The sequence below is a fragment of the Bacillus rossius genome, chromosome 1 (genome assembly GCF_032445375.1).
Source record: "Bacillus rossius redtenbacheri isolate Brsri chromosome 1, Brsri_v3, whole genome shotgun sequence".
NCBI lineage: Eukaryota > Metazoa > Arthropoda > Insecta > Phasmatodea > Bacillidae > Bacillus > Bacillus rossius.
The window spans coordinates 150,237,742-150,262,447 of NC_086330.1; the positions used below are offsets into that span (position 1 = coordinate 150,237,742).

General features: G+C 37.2%; 1 protein-coding gene across 1 annotated transcript in view; it reads left to right on the forward strand.

Moving 5' to 3' along the window:
- The window catches only part of LOC134546283 (mediator of RNA polymerase II transcription subunit 15-like), a 121,649-nt gene that overhangs the window by 93,440 nt on the left and 3,503 nt on the right, over positions 1-24,706 (forward strand). The window contains exons 11-14 of the mRNA XM_063388991.1: positions 124-245; positions 4,295-4,464; positions 10,705-10,807; positions 19,802-20,135. Of these exons, the coding sequence (XP_063245061.1) occupies positions 124-245; positions 4,295-4,464; positions 10,705-10,807; positions 19,802-20,134 (728 nt within the window). The 3' untranslated portion in view covers position 20,135. The remainder of the gene's footprint in view (positions 1-123; positions 246-4,294; positions 4,465-10,704; positions 10,808-19,801; positions 20,136-24,706) is intronic.

Sequence of the window (24,706 nt, forward strand, 5' to 3'; positions counted from 1 at the left end):
CAAAATATAATTATCTTATATTTGTATGGATTCAGCTTCAGTGAAAAAATTGGATTTACCCCATCTTTAATGTGTTATCTATATGTTTAAGTCTTTGCTGTATGTTTTTTTTCCACTTTTCAGATGTGGAGAAACTAAGTAAGATGAAGAAGTTGCTGGAGATATTGTCAAACCCTAGCAAGAGAATGCCCCTGGAGACTCTTTTGAAGTGTGAGGTGGTTTTGGAGAAGTTAGATTTCAAAAGAGTAAGATAGCTTTTTTTAATGTTTTTCCACTGTGTCATCATTGTAATTCCTCATTAAAGGACATTTCCTATTCATGGAAAATGTTAGTTAATCAAAATGTCTGTTTTAACAACCATAATAAATCAGTATGTCAAACAATTATTCCTTTGATTTTATTTCAAGGAGCCATTGAAAATGGGCTTCATTTGCATTGTATATTGTCACCAATTGATACCTTCATCTGGAACACTCAATAAACCTTACAAAATTTAGGACTGTAACACATCCAACTTGAAAACATTTAAGAAAAACGTTTGCAAGGCATTGACTTTAGAACTCGGACATGAAGAGACAAAAACGTAAACCACGCGAACAAAAATAACTGATTGTCTAAACATTTAAAATTATCGGTTTGTTTAAATGTTTAAAATTATTAATGACTCAGCAGAAAGTAAAATAAAATTAACAAAGAAATAACATGTAGACTGAGTTAAACTTCCAAGAGAAAATATATATTATAAGACCCACAAAAATAGAACTGTTCAAAACAAGGTTAACAGCCATACAGTCAAACCTCATTAATACGAATCCGCTTAGTACGAAATTCCCGTTTATGCGAAGTACTTTCACAGTCCCAGAAAATAAGGTATGCTTTCCTATGTTATTCAGTACTTTTAATACGAAATGCGGTTAATATGAATCACGAAGTTGTTTTGATCCCTCAAGTAGCTGTTAACGTGTATAAGTAAACGGTTAATACGAATTTCACAGCCAAAGTCTAAAGTAAATCACGTCTTCATAATTGTCATGTAAACAAACGTGTCTCCAAAGATAGAGCAATGGACGGAGAAAAATGGAATGTCCTTGAATGTTGGTAAGACAAAAGTTGTCAGATTTACAAAGAGGAGGAAAGTCACACGAAATGTATATTACTGGAAGGGGCAGGAGATAAGAGAGGCAGCAGGATATAAGTACCTGGGGGTGACACTGAAAAATGACCTAGGATGGGCGGAGCACATAGAGGGGGTGGTCAGGAGGGGAAGGCAGGCGCTGGGGTTGCTTGGTAGGACCCTGCAGGGAGCTGGGAGGAGGACAAAGGAGAAGGCATACTCCACATTGGTCAGGCCAATGTTGGAGTATGCGGCGGCGGTCTGGGACCCCTACCTGGTGACTGAGGTGAAGGAGCTGGAAGGGGTGCAGCGCAGAGCGGCTAGGTGGGTGATGGGAATGTGGAGAAGGAGGGAGGGGCAGGATGGGAAACTGCATAGCCCAACGGAAATGATTAAGGAGTTGGGGTGGGAAACGTTACAGAGGAGAAGAAGAGTGGAAAGGTTGGTCAGGATGTTCAAGGTGCTGAAGGGGGAAGGGGGATGGGGGCAATTGGGAAGCAAAGTACATAGAGGGGAGTACAGAGGACGAAGAGACCACAGATGTAAGCTCCAGAGGGTGTGGAGGCGGACAGAGAGAGGGCGGAACACCTTCCTGGTGAGGACGGGGAGGGAGTGGAATGGGCTGGGGGAGGAAATGGTGGAGGTCAGGGATGGGAGGGAGCTGAGGAGAAAGCTGATGGAGGGGGGGGGGAGAGGGGAGTGAGTGGGAGTTCTTGCCACCGGGTGAAAGCCCAATTGCAGGTTAAGTAATAATAAAAAAAAATAGATGTATGTATCCTACAGCGCAAAATGGTTGAAAAACAAGATGAAAAGTTAAACTCTAGTGGCGATGTTAGTAACTAAACTAGAAAAGATGCCATGTTGTAAACAGAAAACTAAAAGGAAAGTACTCTATACCTTATTAATCTTAGTCGTCGGAGGTGTACATACGTAGAAGTTTAAACAATCTATGGAAAAAAGTTCTAATATTTTCCATTGTTCACGCACGTGTGTCTTAACCTCAATTTTGAGTGTGAGTTGTTTTGCAATATGACTGCGAAACGTAAACGCAACGACCTTACATTGAAAGTTAATGTTAAAATTATCGAGGAAGTAGACAATGGAGAGAGAACGAAAACTGAAATTGCGAGAGAATTTAACATCCCGCAATCGTCGTCGTCAATACTAAAAAATCGTGAAAAGATTGAATCGGCTTTTGCGAGTTCATGATAATTATCAACAAGAAAAAGAATGCGAGGCCCAAAACATCAAGAAATGGAAGCTACCTTGTTGCAGTGGTTTGAAGAAATGCGTGCAGCAAACTTGCCTATTTCTGGACCTATGATTCAGAAGAAGGCAGACTACCTAGCATTGAGGTTAGGAATTTCAGACTTCAAGTTCAGCAATGGTTGGCTACAACGGTTTAAGGATCGCAACAATCTTGTTGGCAAAACTATGTGTGGGGAGTCGGCAGCAGTAGATACGACCAAAGTTAAAGATTGGATACAGACTGCTCAACCAATACTTGATCAGTACTGGCCTTTGATAAGCTTTGTAATGTGGTAAACAATGCCTATAAAAAAATAGTGCAAACCAGAATTGATGCTTTTTTTAAACCAAATGTTTGAATAGAAAATGTCATGATTTCAAGTTCATTGAAGTTTGTATTATGATTTATTCTGTAAGTGTTTCATTGTGTTTGTTTTCTTCAGTGTTTACAAATTGTTATGCATGTATAGTGAAGCCAGCTTATACTACCAATAGTCTACGTATATAATTTTCTTTATGGTTGTACATATAGGCATTTAAAGTTCAATCAATTTTTTTTGTCGTGATATCCCAATAGTTTGGTTAATACAAACCCTCGTTATTACAAAGTGCTAAAATTATGGTCCCTTCAGGTTTGTAATAATGAGGTTTGACTGTAATATGTACTGTTAATACAACAAGAAAGTTAAATTCAAAAAGTTACAAATAAAAAAAGGGTACAAAAAGAACACAGTCCATCTCTAAGTTACTGTAGAACCTATCTATCTAACCCTTCTTTCTTGCTTCTACCCCGCCCGGCCTTATGCCCTACTGCAAGGTTTCCCAACTAGCCGTGCGCTTACCACTAGTGCTACGTGGCAACATTGCAGGTGGAATGCATTCAAATGCTCTCGTATCGTCTGGAGCATGTACACGACAAGTCTGTAAGTCTTTAATTAACTTTAGGATAGGAACTGAAACTGAATACCCCTTGATTTTCCATCAAGCTATACTGGTTTTGATTCCATTTGTTACCAGTTGCTTGTATCTGATTGGGTTTTCTGAACTACTGTACATTAAAAATAAACATAGAAACAGAATCAGTATTAAAGAGGACTTCGAGTCAAGTTAAATTCCATTGGCTCTGATATTGAAAGTTTGATAATGAGTAAATAAAACATTTTCCATTAAAAACAGCTGTTCATTTTTGATCTTGATGTACATCTTTGGTACATAACGTAAAGGATCTTGAAACAAACTACAGTTATCTAACTCTGCATCTGATGGCTCTAATTTAACCTCCATTTATGGCAAAAAAAGGTGGTCTCAGGATGCAAAACACAAATTAGCTCAGTTTTCGAACCAGAATTGGCAGAACAAATTGTATCCCCTCGCAACTTTATAGCTAGGAAAATGACTGAGTTTAAGTACACAGGAATCAAGAGAATTTTTATTTTCATATGTTCATGTAAAATGTTGTCACACATGTATGGTACCGATACTTGTTTAATGTTTCCTAACAAGCAATTTGTTTCCTTCATTGCCTATTTACTTTGAGGTTTATATTAAATAAAATCAAATAGTGTGTTCAGTCAGTGTTAGTATTGTGCCGTCCCATAAGTCAGCACCAGCTCTGGTGAGAGTGGCCAGAAGATTACTGGCCAAGTTTGCCTCGCACCATCCAGGATGCGCTAGTAGCAGTGTGGAAAGCTATTCATGGCATTAATGTACTATTTAGTTAAATGGCAGATTCAAGAATTACGTTGACAGGTTAAATAATGCCTTGTTAATAGAAAACATTAAGTTATTTAATTTTATTGGAATTAATTTAAAATATCTTAAGAATACACAAAGAAAATTGACTCTTACGTGCTTATCTGCCTGGACTTGTACGCCCACCAGTATTGGATGTTACATCATGGACTGCTGAGTATGCCACTGGTGTGTGCGCAGGGGGAAGGTAGCATCGCTCTGCAGCCGACCCTCCCCGGGCCGAAGGAGGTGCACATATTCAGTCCGCTGCTGGAGGCAGTGAGCAGCGCCCTGCAGAGCCCCGTGGCCAACCACACCTTCCAGCGCACCTTCGGGCCCTGCCTGGAGGCCCTGTTCGGACCAGAGATAAAGTGAGTCTCCTGGCAGTCGCTGCCGAACTGTACACTCCGTGTTGCTGCTTTGGTGGGTTACTCGAACAATGTTTGTCACATTGTAACCAGAGTGTCCACATTCTGGTATGTTAAAGCCTGGAAAATGCATGGTAATTCCTCACTGATAATGATTTGAGGGGTAAATGTCATGCTCAAGTATGCCATCGCTAGGGACAAGATTATATGGTGAATTGCAATAAAACTTAAATAACACCGAAAAGCATGTCAATACACCGCGTAACACCAAAATGCAATTTAATACACCATAGCAGCACCAAAATGCAAGTTATATAATATAATTAAGCAGTATTTAACCAAAACTTAATTAAAAAAACTAAATAAGTAATCTCTTAATTTTTTAATTTTAAAGAATATCATCATTTCTGGACAAACATTGTATCAAAGTGCATAGACCAGAAAAATTAATTTAATTTGTTTTATTGTTCTTAATTTGTCTGTTTTAGACCAATTTATTAAAAATTATTTTATCATAAAAATGGAGCTTACATAATTAATAATATGAATAATTTTTGTGGAAAAAAATATTACAAAAATGTCTTCATAAAAATAATAACACCAAAATCATCAGTTTTTAAAATGAAATCGGACTTAAAAAAACCATAAAAACCAGTCTCCAGCCATCACCCAGACTTTGAACTTATTTTTGTTCTAGATGGTGTTTCAGTGCATAGTCTCACACACTGTAAAAGGGCATATGCAAGGTTCTGTTTGAACTAGTACAGTCATAGGGAGGCTGGAGTCTGGATTGTCTTTATTTCTTTCAGAAAATTGTGCAAATAGATAAATTATTTGTAAAATTTGTCAGGAAAACATGTAATATTTGTCTTGGGAATGGTAGGTAACTTTTTCTACTCATTTATATTGACATACTATGTAACCAACTTCTAGCTGGTAAGTCATTGTGTTAGTGCTATACTGAATTGGCAATTAATTGCTGATAAATGATACTGATAGCAGAATCCCAAAAAATCTTATCATTCCCACTAAAAAATTGAAATATTTTGAAAGCAAACAGCGGGCAAATGGCGTTGTATCCCCCCTCCCCCCTTGAAATGAAATTCTGCATACACTCCTGCTAAAGAATGTAATATGTGCAGCTAAATCACAAAAAATAATTGTACTAAAATAAAAATCGGGTACTTCTATTGTTGTCATTTTCCTTCCGCCATTCCTCACAAAATATCTCTTCCCATGAATTATTCCGTGTGTGTGGGTGTTTTTTTTTTTTTTTTTCCCCATCTTTCCTTTTGCCTCTAATCAGGATGTTTCTTATGTCAGTAGTGGTATCTTGCCCTCCCCCCGTCTTCCTTCAAGGAGTGAACATTCGGTTTAGAGAAAGTGATTAAGAAAGTGTGGAAGCTGCATGTGTGATTGTAGCTTTGCTTCTGCACATGGCAGGATTGTTTTTAAGAGTAAGAATCTGCGAGAGTAGTTTTCTTTCCTCATTCTTATACCCTGTGATTCTGATGCTGCACGTTAGCTACAATTTGTATTGTTGCAGTTGTATTCAGTACAATTAACAACCAGTTTGTCTGATCGTTTAAACAGTTTGTTACAGCTCAGTACCCCAATATGTCTTATGTTTGAAAGGTAATAATATTGTTTACAGATATATTTCTTTGGAAAAGTCTTGGCAGAAAACCAACCACCCTACATCTCTATCCACTGTTTCTTTCATTCACAGAAGAATGTAATTATATATCTACAAAGATCTGTAAGTGTGTGTTGTGTCGCAAGCTATGACAAAAGTGTCTGGCTATATTCCAGGCTGTAACAGGTTAGTGGAGTGTGGTTGCTGGAAAGTACTTATCTTTCAGATGACAGAAAAACGTTTACTGGTCTTTCACGAAGTTGTGCAGCTAGCATTTTGGTCATCCCTGCCATTTATGGTTTCTCATTTGCTGTGATATATTCAAAACAAGTTTTCACAAGGTTCTTCCCAAATTATTTCTCTCATTTTCTTCAGGTGATTTTCATACTCTTCCTCTTATCACTTTCCTTTCTCAGGGTTGCCACCCGACTGGGAAAATAAGGAAACCGTGAATTAGCTGTGAATTTTTTTGGTGCCGAGAAATTGTGAGAAACCTGGCAGCTTTTGAAAGCTATCTGGAATTACGGTATCTGTTTGCCTAGCAAGTTGAAAAGAGATTTTTGAAAAACTTTATGCTAGTGCCTACAAACTGCATCATTTATATCATTTTTGAATGTTTTTTTTTTTTTTTTTTTTTTTTTTTTGCAGTCTAATTGACAAAATACTCACTGTCAATACAGACTGTCATTTATACCAATTTCGAATGCTGTTGAATGTCCCTTCAAGGAGTGGGGAGGTGAAGTCAGTTGCTCAATTTCTTTCTTCCCTCGTGTTTCTTTTTTACTTTTACTTCTGAAGATTTCCTCTAATGGAAATAGTAAAATAAGCCGGGACCCTAAACTCATACAGTGACTTGAAATGTAAAACACTGAAGGATATCATTTGCAGAATAATAAAAAATAAAAAATTAATTGTATTGAAAATGCAAGAAACTAGACCAGCATATGGTGCCATAGTTTTTTTAAATTAATTAATTATTTTTTTATGCAGCCAATAGCTATTCCAATACAGTGCAGACAGCAAAGAACATACAGTATGAAGAAGTAGAGAGGTACTTTTACAACAAATAATTCATAATGTGTAGATTACTATGATTTAAAGGCTATCTATGAATAATTTAAAGTTTGGAACATTATTTATTACTCTCAGCTAACAAAAAATGCTGAATTGTTTTTGTTTATGTCAATAATTATTATTTTAATGTATAAACATTTTCATCCCTGGCAGTTGTTGAAGAAATTTTAGTTGTGCCCTTGCGGTCTTTTCTTATAATTTTGCTGTTGGTTGCTACTCACATACGTAGTTTAAAGATCTTCTAAATAATGTTACAGAAAAACACTTTTATCACAGAAGTAATATAGTCTTACAGGAATACTTTTTATTTTAAGGTTACTTTTTATTTTATATAATATTTAAATTATTTTATTTAATACTGATTGCCGTAGTGGTGTGAAAAAATGGTGTAACCATTTTTACGCGAAAAAAACGAGAAAATTGGACTTAAAAACGACATAAAACGAAAATCCGTTTTTTAAACTACTAAATCTGAAAAACAATATACATCGTAAATCAGCTATATCAGTGAACATGTTTGGACGTTGTAAAATACTAGTATACGTATATACATTCTTTTATTTTTATGAATGCACTAATTTCTTAGCATTTTTAACATTGATAAATGGTTAAATATCACGTTCACTGAGGTAACAACATAAATATTATTCCGTTCTAACGTTCGCTTTGTTTTAGAAGAATCGCCATCATACGAGAACACATAACTCCATGAACGCGACTTAAAACTAATTTCAAAAAGTTGAATATTAAGTCCATTTCCAACTAATTTCGCGCGAGTTAATATGCGTTTAGTTTCTTCAAAACGTAACAAAATTTCATTGTAATTTTATTTTACCAGCACTTATAGATACTGGTATTTTCATTACAATTTTGGCTTGGTAACGTTGGCTACGCGTAAATACTGGCAGTCCTTTGTCACGTACACACGTTACATTGCTGCTTCAAAAAAATGCCGAAATTAAAGCCTACTGCCGAGTCCCGAGCAAAAGAATTTAAATGTGAGGGTTTATATGCTTCTAATAAGATTTTATTTTGCAAGTGGTGCAATTGTACTGTGGCCGGCAGTTATCTTGGCGTGTCTCAGCGCGGGGGTGCGGGGACAGCGGGACCGGAGAAAGAAGAGGGGGTAAGCAGGCGACACGTAGCCGAGAGCCGTGTAGTGGCTGTTAGGAAAATATCGCCCTTCAGTGTATACCCAAAAATGGAAGGCGAAGGTGGCAGCTCGCAGAGGCGCGGTAAAGTGATACATAACGGAGAGCGGGAAATAATAAAAACCGTGATGCAGTTTTGTGATGAAGAAGCGAAAAATAAATGTCTGCTCGAGCCTTTACAGAGACAGACGGCAAGAGCAGCGAAGTACACGGGTGTGAGTGAACGGTCCATAGTCAGGATTCGTAAAGTCAGCAAAGAATGACCACATAACCCACAGACTACGCCAGAAAAAAAATTTAAGTATTTAATAAACAATAGAAATATATCTTTACTACGTTACTGTTACGTAGTGTATAGTGGAGTAAAATATTTGGGCAGTTAGGGTGTGTGTGAGTTGGGCGGCTATTAACAAGTAAGGTCTTGATAGCCTATTGTGGAGAAATGATGAGTATGAAGCGTTGACGAAATGACAAAACGGGTAAAACAGGAGTACCTAGAGAAAGTAATAAGAATTGTAATATTAGTAATTAATTTTAACTTAATTTTGTTTTTCGTCACCTAATACAATCAATTATCATGGAAAGAGAACTTCACACTTACATTAAACAAATCATATAATATATATGAGGTTTTGAAGGTTATAATATGCATTCTAAAGTGGAAGTACAATGTAAATTGTATTTACATTTATAATAAATAATCGATTATAGGTGCATTAAAATATAAAGCCACACATACACAAGCATTTTTTAAATGCCATTAACGTTGGTAGTCAGGTGTTTCCTAAACGACTGACATGAAGTTAAAGCAGCAAATATAACATAACAAGCTCCATGTTTACTTAAATGTACATCCAGCGCTAAATGGAACGTTTTAGGTACGGAAACCGGAGAACGATAAGGTCTAGACTGGCTCCTGCGTCATCAACTGTGAGATAGCTTTCGCGCGGAGAGCTACAATTGCGTAATGTTTTGGTCATTTGCTTTTTCTTGTAAGACTTTTGTTTTAATTAACTTTGAGAACACAATGAATTGAGAAGCATAGTTTTAAATTTATTTTAAATACTAAGTGACCTAGTTTTCCAAAATAAATCGTGTCTGGTTTTCGCTAGTTACTGAGTTAACATTTCAATTAATTTTGGTTAACATAATGATTAGCAGACACCGTAAGTATATTTAATGGGACAAAGTAAAACGTTACAGGTTTAGATAATAGTTTGTTACTTTTCCTGACAGATGAGTACAAATATTCGAGCACAACCACTGCAATTTACACAGTGTTACACTTATGTAATACAAGTACAAGTCATAGGATTTCTCACTTTTAGTTTGGTAACCCAGCGCTCTTAGCCAAAAGGCCTTACCGCCCTGGGGCCCCCACGGACGTGGATACAGACTTACGTAGTGTAGGATGTCACGCGCCGAATGTTTTCTGTTCTGCTAGTACAAACCTGGCCGCTGACCTTGACAATAGGGTATCGCTTTCTCTTCGCCCTCCCCTCCCCTCCAGACAGGACTAGGGAGCTCAGACGCCAAGATATCTGCCGGGCATAGTAGAATTGACCACAAAAGGCGCGACACTGTTGTAAAACATGTCAATAGTAAACACCACGTTAAAGTTAGGTTAGGAAGTGCAGCTGGTGTCAGCAGCAAACGTTTAGCCACGATGGAAGAAGTGACTACTGTTGCCAAAAAAATGAGAGAAGACAGAAAAGTTCATCATGAAAACTACACAGGCGTTTATCTCTGCAAATATACCACTTGAGAAATTGTTTTTAACAGAGATTAAATGCGGATAGTGGTGAAACTATGTAAATTTATTGACTAGTCATAAAGTTAATAGTCCATTTAAAACAGTTTAAAGTGTTTCCGATAGCATTACAGTGTACATGGTTACAAATTTAAAAATACGTATATTTTTATCCTTATTTTCTGCTGCAAATTCCTATAAAAACACAAAACACCGAAATTGTTGATTTTGGAAACTAAAGTGGCTAAATCATAAAACCGTAATTTCACACCCCTATGATTGGTTAGTTTGGTTTTATTAGCTCTGATAATAACAACAATTATTAGAAAATCCTGAAAAAACCTGGAATTTGGTTTTGCCACTACAGTGCCCATCTTGTTTCTTCTCATCACCAGTCAGTAATTGTTTTCCTTTGCACATGCAACTTCTATAACCCCTGGCATCTCCATTTTTCACTACTAACAGTTCCTTTCCCCACCATCTCAGACTTGTTTTTGGCTTCTCGACTCTCAATTCTCTCCTTTTCACAATTTACTTTGTTTTTTCTTTCTCTTCTCTTCACCCTCCCTCGTCCCTTTCCTAGTATAATAAAAATTTGTCATGTATGTCGCAGTACTAATTTTTTTTTTAAGGATGTTGCCACCCCCACTGAAGAAAAAGAGATATGAGGAACCTCCTAGTGATATTCCTGATGTGCTCCAAGGCGAGATTGCCCGTCTTGACCAACGATTCAAGGTAAACGCAGAAATCTTTTTTCCCTTTCCAGATTTACTGAATATGATAACATGAAAATATTTGATGCTAAAATGCTGATAGCATATATATTTATAATTTTTTGCCCAGAAATATGAACACTATCAAAAGTATTCACAGACTGGGTTAGAAAAAAAAACACTGATATGTGTGGATGTGCAACCGCAATGTTTTGTTGGATGGCATTGTGGATTTGAGACGTACATAGTGAAAAAGGAATTTATAACCTTTAGTTGCATGTCAGCTGCTTCCATCGCAGGCTCTTTATTGGTGGTCCTATTGGTAGAGGCAAGGTTATATGGTGAATAGCGATAAAACCGAAATAACGGCGAAATTCGGTCAATACACCACTTAACATTGAAATGAAAGTCAGTAACACTGCATAACACTGAAATGCAGCAAAATTCATCTCAATTACCTCATTATAGTAGGGCCTGGAAAATTTCGGTGTTTTCAGTATGCAAAAAGCGGTACTTTCAAATTAGAAAAGCGGTGGTTTAAAGTCGGTATTTTCGTTATGCAATGGAAATTTTACCGGTATTTTAAATGTTGACTAAATTTTGCAGTTATTGAATATAATACAGTAAAACCTTTTTGTTACGACCCCATTTATTGCGAGCACCTCTCTATTACAACCCGATTTCGAGGAACCGTGAAAAAATTGCTGAAAATCTGAAGAAAATCGAACAGAAAATAAGTTTCTTGTGGTGAGTAGCGTGTTACTGCGTTTCTCTTGCCGAGTGCTTCCTGTCGACCCCTGTCAGCGCTTAACAACCACCATTCCACGTCCCTTTGCCGGCAGGGTGCAGATAAAGGTTTTTGTGGCAACGTGTTTACGTTTAGCTTTTTGCGAGTGTCTAGTGTGGTACGCAGTTAAGGCAAAGCTACCTGCTGGATTTCTCTTGATTTTGATTACTATCGGTTGACAATACACAGCGACCGACTGGATGCACGCCCGCCTAGACTTTTTTTAACTGCCGCAGCGATGTTTATTTTGACAGCTCAAGCAATTATCTTTTCCCGTGGGTTGATAGAAAAAGGTCGCTTCACCCAGCATAAAAAAAAAGGCTACGCCACTTATTCCCCACGCAGGAAACACACTGGCTGCCGTCTGTCTACCCCGCATTTATCTTTCTTCTAACATTCCACGTCTCGCCTCTCGCGCGAGCAATAACTAGGGCCACGATTATATGGTGAATCACGAAATTTTCCGCGAATTTATATGGAAAATGCGAAAAAAGCGATTTTTAAGAAAAACCGCTAAATAACACCGAAATTACACAATACAAGTCTCTTATATTTTAATGTGAAAAGCTTGATAGTCAAGACTTGCCCGGGTCCTGGTTGATAAGCTGGAAAAATTTCCTGCCTTGCATTTCTACATGCTTCCTCTAATCAGCTTTAGGGCGTCGTCTGGTCAGCGTGTGTGTTAGTGAAGCGGGATGATAAGAGCGACGCTCAATGGTAGTTCTAGCGCGGTAAAACCTCTAAGTGCAAGGCTCTGAACTGGCGCGCAGTCATCTCGTTCCCGTCAGATAACTGAAATTTGAGCGGTGACCGTAACATTATATGGCGGAAAAATAAAGATAAAGGTGTAATGCATTTCCCTCTGATACTTTCAAGAAATTTGTAACGGGTTTTTTACACCTAAAACTTCGAAAACATGCCTTTTAGCCATTTTATCTCAATAGAACCAGTTGGGCATTAACAAATTCTTAAATGCTTTTCGTAAACAGACTCCAGTCGGATATCTAGTGTAGTTTGGAAATCGCGTAGGTTTTTCGTGGCTGTGCGCGGCACACGACTGTAGTTGCCATGCGTCACACGCTGAGAATGTTGTCCGGCAGGAAGGGCGAGTATAGTTCATTTGCGGCAAAAATGAATACTTTTACGGCCCTGCTAAATTTTTCCATTAAAGAAATTTTGAAGTTTAGTGATTTTCCAGCAGAAATAATGTTGTGTAACTAACGAACAAATTGTATCAAAACAATTAACGGTAAATGGCTATCGCGGGGGCCCTTAAAAATGTTTCATTTTACCAGAAATGGACTATACAAACCTTGCTTTTGTTGCACACAGTTTGGAGAAGGGGAGGAAGGATGTTGACAGTTTCACATGCCAAAGGATGATGAGGGAGGAGGGGGAGAGAGACACGATGGTTTGTATGCCTGGGAGGGATGAACTTTGAAGTCTGGGCAAGGGAAGGAGAGGTAAGCCGTATGACTTCATGCATCCGCCGCCTGTGCTGCCGTCAGCCTGTCTAGAGGATATTCCCGCGCTCCCACTTACGTTGCACAAGCTACTGCTGCCGTATTTTTAAAGGAAATGTCCCATTATTTTTTTGTTATTCTTACATGAACATTATTGGAAGTATTAAAGCCGACACAAAAATACGCTGTGTGTTAAAATTAACAGATTTTAATGATCTTTCATTTCGTTTTTTTTAAATTTTTTTTCTTCTGATTTTCACATTTTGGTCAAAATGTCCAATTTTTTGACGGTTCCCGAGAATGTATTCGTAAAATCACTGCTTCGTTAAATCCGGGGTTTGTGACATCGGGGTTCTAGTGTATTTAACTACGGCAAGCAGAAAACGTACATGTAAACTAACCAGTAAAAATAAACTGTGTTATTGGCATATTTTCTTTAGAGGTGGCCTGTAGGGCGACGGACTTGTCATGAAGGTTGAAGTGGGTTTAAAGCAAAGCCGTCTAGCATTGTGAGTGACAGCATCCTGCCATTGTACGGCTGGTTTCTTAGCGAGTAGCGGTTATTGAAAAGGGAGGGGGGGGATTGAAATCATCTGAAATTTTCGGAAAACGTCTATTACGACCCCTCCCCCCTCTATTACGACCCTATTCCTGGGAACCGTGAGGGGTCGTTTCAGAGAGGTTTGACTGTAGTTTACATATTTAATAAACAATCCATGTATACTAGGAATAGACTAATATGCATAATAACAGCCAATTAAATCCAAAACAGTTACACAAAACAGACACTAAAAAAAATTCATATGTGCAAACTATAGAAAACACAGTGTTAAAGCAGAGTACTTTACAATCTTTTATACTTCAAAACACATTTCACTTAGTAATTGTAAGTTTTCCTGAGAGAGGCTGTGGCGATGATCAGAAATAACATTGTTATACTTTGAAAATAACCTTTCGCTGTTGCATTTGCACACGGAAGCCAGATGGACTTAAGTGTACCCTTTGCAAATTCTGAATGGTTTAAAGACAGTGCTGTAAATATTGTGTCAGTTTTAATGGGACTATCTTCCTCTCGCACATGTTTTTTTTTGACAGCAAACTGCAATTCAGTGTATGGAATCTTTTCTTTCCCATGAAACTTTACAGTTGCAAAATTTGCACATCACTGTGCTATTGTCAGTACAATAAAACCCATATTTCTGATACTGATATGCTTGGTCTCGAGCACTCAAAGTATTATTCGGCATTTTTAAACTCTAAACAGAAATATGTTGCAACATACTACATACAGGCTGTTACGAAAACAATGAACTAAACTTGGCGCGCGAATAATTATCAGCAGTGGAATGCCACTACGTTGGGAACGCTGTCACGGCTCGTGACGTCAACAACAGATGCTGGCTGCATGATAGTCACGCATGCCCGCACACTCCCAGTCTCGCTGCGCAGACTAATTTCGTACCTGCAAAATCATTATTTGCTTATTCTCTTGCTATTTACGAAGTTACACAAAATAAACAACTACGGTAAGATAATTTGTTAGACGCTAACATATGTGTTTAGCTTTACACAAAACAAAACTTCTCACAGTCTGGGAAATGTATGATCTTCGTTAAGGAAGCATTCGCTTACGTGAGAAGTTAGTAGAAGCTATGTTGGCTAACCTGGACAAACCAGGTTTGTTTTGTTTACATTTTACCGTATATGACGCAGCTTTGATATAATATTTTATACACTTTTCGCAAAATACAATAAACGCGCTCTCATATCCGGCCAAGTGTGCACGGTAGTTGATAATTCGGCATCATATTATTTTTATTTTTCGTAGAGTGCAAAAGTTTGAGTTTGCTTGCATTCAAAAAATACGGTATTGGCATAATGGAGTGGAGGAACACGGGGTTGCCACTTGAACAAACCCCGGCACACAAATGAGAAGAAACTTAGTGCGAACTATACCTGAGATCAATTTTGAGCATCAAAACCATACACGAACACGGCTTATGTAAAAATAAGGTAATTATGCTGAAACACAAGACTTGGGTTAAAGGATACTTTAACCTTGCGTGAGTATTAGTGATTTGCAAATAATGGTTCTTTTTGGGGATATATTCGCAGTGTAATATAGAAATGTTGTGGTTTTCGCGAATGTACTTACTTTTCGCGTTTTCATGCGAAATTTGCGCAAATTTTTGCAAAATTCGCGATCGCGAAAAATTCCAGGCCCTATTTATAGGTATTAAAATATACAATTCATTTCATAAATCTCTACTTCAGATTTTTATTTATAAACCTGAAATAATATGTACTAACTAAAAAAACATTAATTAGTTTCTATGTACAGTATTTCTAAAGAAAAGTAATAAAGTTAATAAAAGAAGTCTAAAAAAAGATACCATACAGACAAGGGTAAAAGGCCTGCAAAGAAATATCACAATAAAATGTATATGTATAACAATTATTGGGTTTTAATATTGTATGTATTTTAGTTTAAACTTAACATGTTTCTTTACATTGTTTTGGGATATTTGTGTTAACCATCTTTTACTTCATACAGTAGTTTACCTATGGAACAAAAACAACTTTGTTTTACATAATAAGAGGAATGGTTAATTTAAACCATTGTATATCAAGTTTTGTTTAACCAAATAGTATTTTTTGTAATGTATTTGTAACTAGAATATCTTAATAAATTTTAATTAAAGGTATAATTCCACACTAACAACAACAATACTTTGCTCATTAACGTTTCCTGTGATACAGCAACAAATAATTATATACTAATCAAGATCTTATCATTTAAATTATCTTTATGAATAAGTTGTAAATTATACATAGCTAAATACTCCTCTAAAATTAAATTAATTGGTAAATGTTAGTTAAAGTGTAAAAAAAATCCTATTTTGTGGGAAATCTCTGACTACTATAAATTCCCTTTCTGTGGTGAAGTCTCAGGTGTGCAGATTTGCGGGACTTTAGTTCTTTGATACAATTTTCTGGATCAAAATGAGTGTCAGAGAGTGGGATATATGGATTTCATTTGAACATGCTGAGAACCAAAATAACTAATGTAATAAAAAACCTGGTTTAAACTGAAAAAACTAGTTTTTTTTAAACCATGTTTTTTTTTTCTTCCAACCCTGCATAATAACCATACTTTTGTACTAAACAAAGTACTTAGCACGGTAACGCCAACGTAATTTCTAGGGACTGTGTTTTGCAGAGTTATTATAGTTAGGTTTCACAGTATGTAGGATTACAGGATTGCCATAGACCAGGGAAACCAGGGAAAACCTGGAAAATTCAGGGGTTCTTTGAGATAAGTTTTTTTTAGCCTTGTAATGGTTTCTTTAATGTACATTTGTTATAGAAACTTGAGTTAGCTGTAGCATTTTCAAAATTGTGTGTGCATATTACCACATTCATCCAATAATCCAGTCAGAATTTTTTTTTTTTGTTAAATGTGTGTTTAAACGCATGGTGTGCGGCTTATTCAAAAATTGACAACGCTGCAAGGTAACACTGCATAGCTAAAGTTCTTTGTAGTTCCAATGTTGGTTAACCTGCTGTTTGTTAAATGGCTACAGACATCTGGCATGTTGTTTGAAAGTGCATATATTTGTGCAAAAAGATGTTGCAATCATTACCGAAGGTTTGCGGATGCGAATATCTACAGCGGCTAAAACCCCTAAAATGATAAAAATTAATGAATTGGGAAATTATGATATGGGAAGAAAGTCTGCCTATACGTAAATGGAGGAAAAAAATAAGTTTGTGGCCAAACTTTTAATGGTGCTTCGCTGCCATAAACAAAACATCTTCTGTTGGCACGTTTCTCATTATAGCCATTTTTTTCTATCTTAAAGTTAAACATATCATTTGCAGTTTATCCATAAATAAAATATTTTCTTTCTAATATCTGTATAGACATATTACAATTTTTTTTCAAGAATTTTAATGGAAGTGTTGAAACTTTTAACAGTATTCTTGCGGGAAGAATATAGTGTGAAAAAAATAACTGGTAGACGTCTACAACGGTACCAAGAATTCTATATTATTTTTACAAGAAATCTTTAAGGCATGTTATAATTTAGAATGATCATGCAAGTTCAGAATAAAATAAAATTATAGAATGTTGATGTGATTCTAAGGCAGACATGGGCAAACTTTTTAAGGGGAGGGCCAGATAAAATAAAAAATTAGGTATCTAGGCGGGCCGAAAAATAATTTGAACAAAACACATTTTTATAGGTGATAAACTTTATTTTTGATTTTTACATCACACACAACTTATATTATAAGCTACAATGTTAAAAAACTTAGAAAAAGTGATAAAAATGGATTATTCTTTGGAAAGAGTATGAAGGCGTATGTGACAGATGAAACTGTGACTGAGCTTCTAAAAGTTGTTCATAATCTGGTAGAAACTGGGATGAGCTGATTCACAGTAATGAAGCTAAATAGTGGTCAGTCAATCAGTTTTTAACGCTGTTTATGCAAAGCTTTATAGTAGAAAATAACTGTTCACAGATGTAGGAAGATGCAAACATCGCAACTATCATCTGAGCATGAGATTTCAGGTTCGGGAAACTTGATTTTTTGACAGGGCCTGGTAGTAGAACTCAATTTCGGAAACATTGAGAAATTGTTGTTTCAATTCAGTGTTACATTGCAACTCAATCAGTTTGAGCTGCTATTCACAATCCACATTAAATGACATGCTAAAAATGTCCAGGTCCTGTTCGATAACTTTGAAGTCTTGGAATTGTTCAAATTCTTCATGAACACATTTCACGCTTTTCTCATAGCTCTTTAGTTTGTCTTCCCTAACTACAATAGTTTTTAGTCTTGGAAAATGAGTAAAGTCTTTCTTGACTAGTTGTTTGGAAAATAGATTCAGTTTGTATGTGAAAACCCTGATATAAACCCAAATATCATGGATTAATTGATTTCTTCCCTGGAGTTTAAGGTTCAATTTATTGATGTGACTGAGAATATCTGTGAAAAAATGCTAAGTCTGAAAGCCATACAATATCTTTCAAATGTTCACAGTCGTCCATTCCCTTCTTCTTCTATGAAAGAGATTATTTCATCTTTTAGATCCCAAACTCGTTCGAAAACCCTTCCTGCACTGAGCCACCTTACTTTAGTGTAGTTAAGTTCATCAGAATATTCAGACTGCAATGAGTCAAGAAACTCTCGAAATTGTCTATGATTGAGTGCTTGAGAACGAATGCTATTAAGCTTAATAACAATACCAAGCACATGTTTCATGTCTAGAGCAGATTTACACAGAGCTTCTTGATGTATGACACAATGAAGAAACAAAACTTTGTTCCCAGGAAATGATTCGTTAAATGTTGGTCAAAGGTACTTTCAAAGACATGAGAGATTCTTGAAAAATGTTTAATCCTTTTGACGTTCCCTTTAACAAATGCATGCAAGTTAATTTTTCATTAACACAAAAGTTGTCATCAATACCTTTTATAAATATCAGTAACTGAGCTGTGTCAGTTATGTCCGTACTTTCATCCAACGCAAAATAACAGAATTTAAAATCACTTATCTTAGACTATAGTTGTGAGACAAACTGCTACCGTACTTAAAATGCAATGAGAAGAAAACCGTTATTCTATTCTAGCTATGCAGAAAATATATTTTGCCTTTTGTGTAATATTGGGTGTTTTCATAACCATGTCGTGGGCCGGATTGACTAGCCCGAAGGACTGCACTTGGCCCGTGGGCTGTACTTTCCCCATGAATGTTCTAAGGTCTAAGTTTATGGTTGGAATGAGGCTTATTCTAAGGAAGTTTTTTGGTTATGGTCTAAATATCAGGGGTGCGAGGCTTATTCAAGTAATTCTAAAGAAAAGCCACTTTTCTGTAAAAAAAAATAAAAATAAAAATAATTAGAAACTCCAAATAACATTCTTTTACTTCTTTACGTGTTCTACAATCATTCTTTAAAAGGTTGCTGTAATAAAAGTGGTAAGGTTTTGGTTACATATTACAAATACTTTGATATTGTGAAAATGATCAATTAGGTTAACTTCAAACATTTTGGAATGTATATCATAATTTTGCGGTAAAGTGGCTCTCCTTTCAAATTTCTTCATCTTATTTTGGTAACTTAATTGTCTGCTACAATTCATTTGGATTACATACATAATCTCTTATTGTTTTTACTCTCTGTGAGTTTCGTACATGGATAATAATTAACTAGAAATACATATTATTACATTTATATTGCCCTACCTTGAATAAAATTAAGTTCAATCTTTGTTTACTTATATTTCTGTTGAATACTTGCAGTTGGAAGAAGAAAAAAAAGCTGATTAATTTATGAGTGAAGTCATGTAACAGTGCAAAATAAGGGTCAGGGAAAACCTGGAAAAGTCAGGGAATTTCATTTGAGATTTTGTGTACCACCCTGGATAAATATCAGCAGAAATAATATTTATATATTTCTTTTAATCTTTATAAAGTTTCATGGTAATTAATTTAAATAAAAAAGCTTTTTTTATTTTTTTTAATTATTCTGTTTAAAATAGTAGTATTTTGTTTCTTCATTGAATGCCACAAATTGTATTTATTGGTGTCTGTTCAGAATAATATGTCATAAAGAAATTTTTATGTGAAATTTGATATTTACTCATGTGTGTCTGGCCCTGAGATAAGTTGAAGAATGATAGCTGATCCCCGTCTCTGACTCAGTCGAAGCTTGGCGTCACACACAGCCTGTCTGATGATTGGTTTCATTTTGTGTTAGGTGAGCCTGGACCCGACGCACCAGCCCGGCTCGCGCTCGGTGCAGCTGCTGTGCTGGCTGGACGACCGCCATCTGCCGTGCGTGCCGCCTGTGTCGGTGTCCGTGCCCGAGGACTACCCGCGCAGCCCGCCCTCCTGCCACATGGCCCCGCACGAGTACTCCTCCACCCAGTTCCTGTCCGCCGTGCAGAAGGCGCTCACGGCCCGCGTGCACAAGCTGCCCGGCCGCTTCTCCGTGTCTCAGCTGCTTGACACGTGGGAGATGAGCGTGCGACAGGCCTCGGCCCCTGTGCAGACTCCCCCGTCTGCCGCTACCGTGCTTATGGGCCTCTGAGGTACGTGGTTCTCTCCGTGTCTCAGCTGCTCGACACGTGGGAGATGAGCGTGCGACAGGCCTCGGCCCCCGCGCAGACTCCCCCGTCTGCCGCTACCGTGCTCATGGGCCTCTGAGGTACGTGGTTCTCTCCGTGTCTCAGCTGCTCGACACGTGGGAGATGAGCGTGCGACAGGCCTCGGCCCCCGCGCAGACTCCCCCGTCTGCCGCTACCGTGCTCATGGGCCTCTGAGGTACGTGGTTCTCTCCGTGTCTCAGCTGCTCGACACGTGGGAGATGAGCGTGCGACAGGCCTCGGCCCCCGTGCAGACTCCCCCGTCTGCCGCTACCGTGCTCATGGGCCTCTGAGGTACGTGGTTCTCTCCGTGTCTCAGCTGCTCGACACGTGGGAGATGAGCGTGCGACAGGCCTCGGCCCCTGCGCAGACTCCCCCGTCTGCCGCTACCGTGCTCATGGGCCTCTGAGGTACGTGGTTCTCTCCGTGTCTCAGCTGCTCGACACGTGGGAGATGAGCGTGCGACAGGCCTCGGCCCCCGCGCAGACTCCCCTGTCTGCCGCTACCGTGCTCAAGGGCCTCTGAGGTACGTGGTTCTCTCCGTGTCTCAGCTGCTCGACACGTGGGAGATGAGCGTGCGACAGGCCTCGGCCCCTGCGCAGACTCCCCCGTCTGCCGCTACCGTGCTCATGGGCCTCTGAGGTACGTGGTTCTCTCCGTGTCTCAGCTGCTCGACACGTGGGAGATGAGCGTGCGACAGGCCTCGGCCCCCGCGCAGACTCCCCTGTCTGCCGCTACCGTGCTCAAGGGCCTCTGAGGTACGTGGTTCTCTCCGTGTCTCAGCTGCTCGACACGTGGGAGATGAGCGTGCGACAGGCCTCGGCCCCCGCGCAGACTCCCCCGTCTGCCGCTACCGTGCTCATGGGCCTCTGAGGTACGTAGTTCCATGGTTCTCGCAGTGGGTCGAGCTCAAGTATTGATTTAGTCAAACCTATGTTAAAGAACATATTTTAATGTTAAGGAAATTTTGAAGAAGCCGAATTTTTACCTTAGCCCAAACTAATCATACTCATTTTTTTATCTGCAACTCTGTGAGATTAATTTTTCAAATTTTTCTGCAACTATTAAAAATGAGAAAAATTCATTTGGGAATGATGAACCAGTCTTGCCTAACAAATTTGTATGAACAAGTATCTTATGTGCTGGTGTTTGTTGTTTGAACGAAAGAATCAACTAATTAATTTGTGAGTTTGGGCATAGTGTATTGTTTGCATAGAGGCTGTTATGAGAGACATTGAGGAATGATGAGATGATAATGCAACAGTTACCCTCTTTTATCGCATAATCGTCGCACCCATATTTTAGGGCGTCAAAATTTGGATAAAAAAACCTTTGCGGCATGATGTTTTTGGTCCTGCTATTAGAATCCGAGCGCTTTGTTTGGGTATTTTGTCCGTATAGAACGATGTATTTTAAAATAGAAATCTAATATTTAGACAAACATTACCTCTTACTTATTTAGGTAATTAACGGAAATACGAAGTTGTCTGATGGGTAAATTTTCTTTTAAAGACTTTTTCAACTGTATAACCTTCATCTATTCGTATGCGTTGCCTCGGTTTACCTCTTACAAAATTTTAGCCAGCGCTCGTTGCAATTATTAATGTTTGGTTATGTTTCTTTCCGTATAGAGCGCGCACACGTAGCCAAATATAGATATCTCGCCGATGCATGCAACGTGCGCTCTCTGTTTGGTTATGTTGCTTCCTGTACAGAGCGCGCACACGTAGCCGAATATCGATATCTCGCCGAGTGCATGCAGCGTGCGCTCTCTGTCGAGTGCCGAGTTAACTACATCTGATGGCTGGCACTCTTTCGTGGTGTGTATATGGCGATAGTTACGCGTTCGTTCGGCTTGCATTTGGATCACAAATTTTATTTTTCTTTTTAAAGTTGAAAGGTTTTTTTGCATGACTTATTAATTTAAATTGTTTAGCGTGCTCTTTTATACTTCATTTTTAAAATTAACATACTTTCCATAGATCGGTTTTGTTTTTATAAATAACTTTATTTAACAAAAAAAAATTTTACTCGCATAATTGTCGCACCCTTACTTTTCAAACTTGATTTTAGAATAAAATGTGCGACGATTATGCGAGAAAACACGGAACTCAAGGAATGGGTGTATGAAACAGTACTGCCCCAAGTAAACCCACAAGTTCACTGCAATGTCCGTGATGTTTACAACTTGTAAATCCAAATTTAACTTCACTGGTAATTTAGTGGTCATAGTGGGAACATTTTCTGTATGTGTATTGCAATAAAACGGTAATGTAAACTTTACAAAAATTTTCATTAATATGTGTGGTTATTGTAACATGTAATTTGACCACTTTTCCTCTCTTCATCGTCCTTTCTTGGTTTTTCCATTTGTAACAGGAAACCTTACTGAATATTTGGTCACCAAATTGCCTTTCAAATATTTGTCTTCTATGATAGGCTCTATAGTCCTCTGCGTACTCCAGCAAAAGTCACTTGTTTATCAGTTGCCTGCTTGTGAGTCATTTCAGCTGTATTGTTGGCTGAGAGCACGATGAATGAGCTGTGGGCCTATGTATCTATAGATTTGTTCAGTTTCTTGTGATTAGACTTTTACTATTTTGAATCACCCTGGATAGTTAATCTTGAGCCTGTGGTAAACATTTAGCTCTCGGAGGAGCAAATTTCATTTGGTCACAGCGGCCAATGAACAGTTTACTCGTAGGACTGTGGTGTAGTCTGGTGGTCAAATAAACTGTTAAATATGCAGTTATGTCTCTATTTATGACTAGACTTGTTTTATTTTTGAAAGTTATAACTTGTACATAAATCATATTGTTTAGCATAAAAGTTGAAAAAAACTGTTTCAAAGAATTATTTCATTAAAGTAAATATAATTTGAATGAGTAAGAAGATGCTGAGAATACAAAAGTATATCTGGAAATTATTTACTTTCCTTTTAAATTAAAGAATTTCCAAAACTCACATATATTTACTGGGAATATGTACTTTAATTAGAAGAAAAATATCAACATATAAGTAATTCTCTGTAATGTATTGGTGGGGATGGGTTGATTTCACATTTCTTCAATTTCGATTCCATAATTTCTCTAGATTTCATGTTAGATTCTGATTCTAAATCCCAATTGTACTTTTTTTCTGAATGAAATTATGGAAGTTCAAGCAGAAGGTTAACCTAAAGAATAACACTTAAAAAGTCTAAATATTCATACATTATCTGAAAAAAAATTTGTAAATCTGGCAAGTATTGATTGATTGTAGTATTTATGTTACCCCACTCCCTTCTTTTTTAAAGAACCTCACCATATCAGCACCGGATAATAAAATAATAATGTTTAGCCTGCAATTAATCAATTATTTGAGCATATGATTAGCTACCATGGTTCACCATCAACATACACATGTAAAATACTTAATAAAAACTCATCCAAAATCCATGAAATGGTGTACTTGTGAAATTCTCTCTTCTGCCATGATCTTTATCAGTCCTGATTGTTGTGTGTCAGTTGATTTATGTCCGTGAACATTACATTGACGTTTAAAAACTAACTTATCATGAGATATTTTCTGTTTATTGTGATTCAAATTCAAAATAGATGTATAATAATAATAATAATAATAATAATAATAATAATAATAATAATAATAAGGCAAGCTATCATGGTAACTGCAAATGATTCATTATCACAAACATGAAAACAGTTTATTTTTTATGAAAATTTTTTTACACATGAGAAGCAACATGTTATGCACAAAGAATAAATATTTGGAATTTAATTTAATGGCTTCACATATGCGAATATCCATTTTTACTAACTTCTTTTAAGCAGAAAATATTTACATAAAATTATAACAATATCAAAAGTGTAATGAGAAATTAGCTTTAGTATACTAAATACTTAACAAAATAAAACACAATGTTTATGAATACCACGATTGGCCAACCTGCTTTAAATTATTTACTTCAATATGTCATCATGATTGCTCGTTGACGTTGGAAGTGAATGATATTATTTTTACGAGTTGGAGAGAAAAGTTACGTTAATGTTATATTCATGAAATAAAGTTATTATATTAAAATGTGGCTACAATGTTTTCCCTGCAAGTACAGAAATAACTTTGATTAGTACAGTGTTATGAATAAATTTTGGTGATGGCAGTGGTGAGCTGACCTTAAAATAACTTACATTAACTTTTGTATATTTGAGCTAGACGAGTTGCTTAAACAGTATCAGCTTATATACAACAGTTGTGGCAAGTATCACTTTATGTGAATCTATTTTACATCTAAATTATCGACGGTTCTTATGACCAACCATTCTAAATATTATAACATTATAAGATTCCTTATATGGTACCACATACCTGCCAACTTTTACGGATTGTTCGTACGTTTTACAGATTTTAATACTATTTTACGGTTTTACGGACGTCTTTAATATCTTACGGATTAATTTTTGCGTGGTGGTTTATTACCATTCACTGTACGGGCCATGTATACCTGCCAACTCTTACTG